Source organism: Myotis davidii, unplaced genomic scaffold (assembly GCF_000327345.1).
Source record: "Myotis davidii unplaced genomic scaffold, ASM32734v1 scaffold284, whole genome shotgun sequence".
NCBI lineage: Eukaryota > Metazoa > Chordata > Mammalia > Chiroptera > Vespertilionidae > Myotis > Myotis davidii.
Genome location: NW_006295261.1, coordinates 327,095 through 331,332, shown reverse-complemented (window position 1 = coordinate 331,332; position 4,238 = coordinate 327,095). Strand labels below are relative to the sequence as shown.

Genomic DNA, 4,238 nt, shown 5'->3' with positions numbered 1-4,238 from the left:
ATTCATTTCAGAGAGGAAAGGAGAGGGAGAGAGAAATAGAAACATCAACAATGAGAGAGAATCATTGATTAGTTGTCTCCTGCATACCTCTACTGGGGATCTAGCCCAAAACCCAGGCATGTGCCCTGACTAGGAATTGAACAGTGACCTCCTGGTTCACAGGTAGATGCTCAACCACTGAGCCATGCCTGGTCAGGCAACAGATTATTTTAATAATAATTTCTCCTTGTGCCCTAACCGGTTTGGCTCAGTGGATAGAGCGCCGGCCTGTGGACTGAGGGTCCCAGTTATTTCCAGATTCCTTATACCAACAGCTAAACTCTAAAACATAGACTTTTTTTCAATCTTCTGTCCACCTCAGCTCTAACAAAGCTTTAAGCACACATTCCCATTGTGAAGGTTTCTGCTATACAGCTATGCAGCTTTCAGTTGTAATCCTCATTTCACCAGAAATAAAAGTATTAGCAATTAGATATCTCTCCTTTATACACATACAATAAAAAATTGTGCTATAAAAAAATGAGATTTGCCCAGCCATCATGGCTCATGGTTGAGCATCATCCCACGGTTCAATTCCTGGTCAGGGCACATGCTCGGGTTGTGGGCTCAATCCCAGTGGGGGGCGGGGGGGGGGCGTTCAGGAGGCAGCCCATTAATGATTCTCTCTCCCTCTCCCTTTCTCTCTGAAGTCAATAAAAATAAATGTATTTTTTTAAATAAATATAACTGTTATTCCCTTTTTCTCATTCACAACATAGAATGAATAATGCTGAGAAATTGAAACTTGTGTCCAGGATGAAAGTCTGGCAAAAATGACAGTACACAGAAATGGGAGCCTAAACAGTTCATTCTCAGACAAAAGGCTTAAAAAATAAACTAATAAAATTCAGTTATTGAGTAGTTTTGTTTTTCTTGTTTGCTTATGTTTTTTTAAACAAAAAGTAAAAAGCAACTCAAGGAATTTAACTTGCAATTAGATTTTTTAAAACATTTGAATTAATTTTTGAAAACTTTAAAAATTTTACTTAGATATAATCAAGTACATAAATCTTAGATGCATATTGTCCAATGTTCACATAGATGAACATCCTTGTACTACTACCCACATGAACATAGACTTAAAGCTAGATTTCAAAGTTTTATTGGAAAAAGGAAAAACAAGCAAACACCCAAGAGATTAAATACTATTGCTTCTCTAAGCCAAACGGTTTTTATTTTACTTAGTTAAATTTTATTTTCATACCTGAAATTCATCTTGAGTACTTTGAACATTGCACCATCTGGCAATAGGTTCAGGAACCACTTCACAATCCTGGCAGACTTGTTTAAGGATATTCACAAATGTTGACTTCCCTGCAGCTATTGTGAAGAGGAAAAGTAAAACTGAGGAAAATAACTTATCAAAGGGAAAAAAGGCAAAATAGTCTTCAGCTTTTCCAAAGGTATAATCATGCACAGCATAACAACATTTCACTCAATGTTGAACTACATGTATTTTGGTGGTTCCCTCAAGACTACAATGACGCTGAAAAATACCTATCACCTAGAGACACATAGATGTCTAACGTTTTAGCACAAGGCATTATTCACATACTAATGGCCCAGTGCACGAATCTGTGCACAGTGAAAGGAAATTAATTAGAAGAAATATTTTAATATCGCCATTCACCCTTTCTCTATAATAGAAATGTCAACCAAATTCACAATTCACAGTGACAGATTGAAACACATGCCTGCGATTGGCGCCAGCAAGAGCTTTATATGTATCGCACATGCGCAAGTCAACTTAGCCTTTTATATGTATAGAATAAACTTGCTTGATTAGACCTGCTTTCTGATGTAGCCCAGTGAAGCACCCCAACTTCTCTTTCAGGTAATTACCAGCAAAACAGCAGTAAATATCAACACAAAGCAGATTATTATTGTAGATCACACTGGGAGAACAAACGGTAAAATATTTAACTGCAGCAGTGTTTGACTATATTCTGTGCAGTGAGAAAACTTGAAGTCATTCTCAAGGTTCACCATTTCTTCTTTTCAGGCAGGTCAAGTTTCTAAGCTTTCGAAATCTCCGTTTTCCGGCTAATGAAAAGAAAATAGGGTTCCACTGAGTCCCCCATCTACCTGCTCCAGGACTTCTGTGAGGATCAAATGAGATGAGGCACAGGGAAACGCTTCAGACATTTGGTTACAGTGTAAAATGTTTGCACCTGGCTTTGAAGCAAGTCATGTTCCTGGGCTGAAGAAACTGCAAGGAGGCTAGCTGCTAGGAAGAGGAAGATGGGCATTGCTACATTACGTCATTATGCAGACGTACACTTAGTATATTAGCCTTTTATTTATATTTATTTATATATATATATATATATATATTTGTGGTCATGCTGGTGTAAACAAATCTACTGCACTGCCACTCATAAAAATATAGCATATACAATTATGTAAAGTACATAATACTTGATAATGATAACAAATAATTATGTTACTGGTTTATATATTTACTATATATAACTTTTAGTTATTTTAGCATTTACTCTTCTGGTTTATTTAAAAAAAAAAAAAAAAACAGTCCACTGGAGTGGCTCAGTTGGTTGAGTGTCATCCTATGTACTGAAGGGTTACCAGTTCAACTCCTGGTCAGGGCACGTATAGAGAGCAGCTGATCGATGTCTGTCTGTCTCTCTCTCTCTCTCTCTCTCTCTCTCTCTCTCTCTCTTGCTCTCTTCCTATTCTAAACATGTCCTTAGGTGAGGATTGATTGATTAAATACATAAATAAATACATACATAAATACATAAATAAATGTATAAATACAAACTTCACTGTAAAACAATATGCTATGTGACACTGGCAACAGCCTCATGCATCTCATGGTTAAGTCTTTTGATTGCACCATTTTCTCTTGTGCTTGATTTAATCTCATGTTGTTTTGTACAGTAACATGCTGTACAGGCTTGTAGGCTAGGAGCACTAGGCTATACCATATAGCCAGTTGTGTAGTAAGCTATACTATCTGTGTTTGTGTAAGTGCACTATATGATATTCTCACCAAGACAAACTCAACTAAGAACACATTTCTCATAATGTATCCCCAATCGTGAAGCAGCACATGACTATAACAGTAAATACATTAAAAAACATTTAATTTCCTAAACTTACTTTTCAGATTTTTTAAAAATTATTGAATTTATTGGGCTAGATTGGTTAATAAAATTATATAGGTTTCAGGTATACAATTCTGTAATATATCACCTGTATATTGTATTGTGTTCACCATTCCAAGTTAAATCTCCTACTATCACCATTTACCCCCTTTTAAGGTCCCCCCAGCTCTAGATTTTTTTTAATGAAAACTAAAAGGGTCCCTGTCCATTCTTATTAAACACATTTGTTTTTAGTTTACCAAAACCATGGAAAAGAAAATTTAAAACCTGGTGAGATTTTAGGCAAGATGTTATGGCATAAAAAATCCTAGTTCTAGATTCATTTTCCTTAACCAAGCAATGAGCGATAACTTTGTGGGAAGTAGTTAAGGTTTTTCCTCCACTTAATTAGGTATGTGATTTTGGAAAACTACCAGCCTCTCTGAGCCTGCTTCCCGTAATACAATGGAGATAATAATAATACGCTCCTCATGGAAACTGCTATGATAAGCAAGTAAACTATCACTACAGTGACAGTCTTTCTAGGCTGTCACGTTTTCAAAATTTTCCTTTTCAAACTGGCTTCATTCTCTGTTAAACAACTCAGGCCTTTCCTACCTAAAACTAATTTTAAAAAAACCAAATGAACTATAAAATCAACGTAAAGATGCATCAAATGCCTATAGTTTTAGAATGGAAAGTAGCATATTATTATAGGACAGTAGCTATCATATGGCACTACAGTATCATCTATATATACAAAAGGCACATATGCTAAGTGTCCCTTTAGGTAATGACGTCATGTAGGCTCACTGGGCTTCCTCTCCCTAGCAACTAGCCTCCTTGCAGTTTCTTCAGCCCAGGAACATGACCTGCTTCAAAGCCAGATGCAGACATTTTACTCTGTAACCAAATGTCTGTAAGGCACTTTCCCGTACCTCACCTCATTTGATCCTCACAGAAGTCCTGGAGTAGGTAGATAGGACACTCAGTGGAACCCTATTTTCTTTTCATTAGCCAGAAAACAGAGATTTCGAAAACTTAGAAACTTGACCTGCCTGAAAGAAGTAAGAAATGGTGAACCTTGAGAATGAC

At 36.5% G+C, this 4,238-nt stretch overlaps 1 protein-coding gene across 3 annotated transcripts in view; it reads right to left on the bottom strand.

The window, feature by feature from the left end:
* Positions 1–4,238, bottom strand: part of DCK (deoxycytidine kinase) — a 25,619-nt gene that overhangs the window by 15,906 nt on the left and 5,475 nt on the right. For all 3 annotated transcript variants that reach the window (XM_015567924.1, XM_006769910.2, XM_015567923.1), the window contains exon 2: positions 1,244–1,359. In XM_015567924.1, the coding sequence (XP_015423410.1) occupies positions 1,244–1,359 (116 nt within the window). The remainder of the gene's footprint in view (positions 1–1,243; positions 1,360–4,238) is intronic.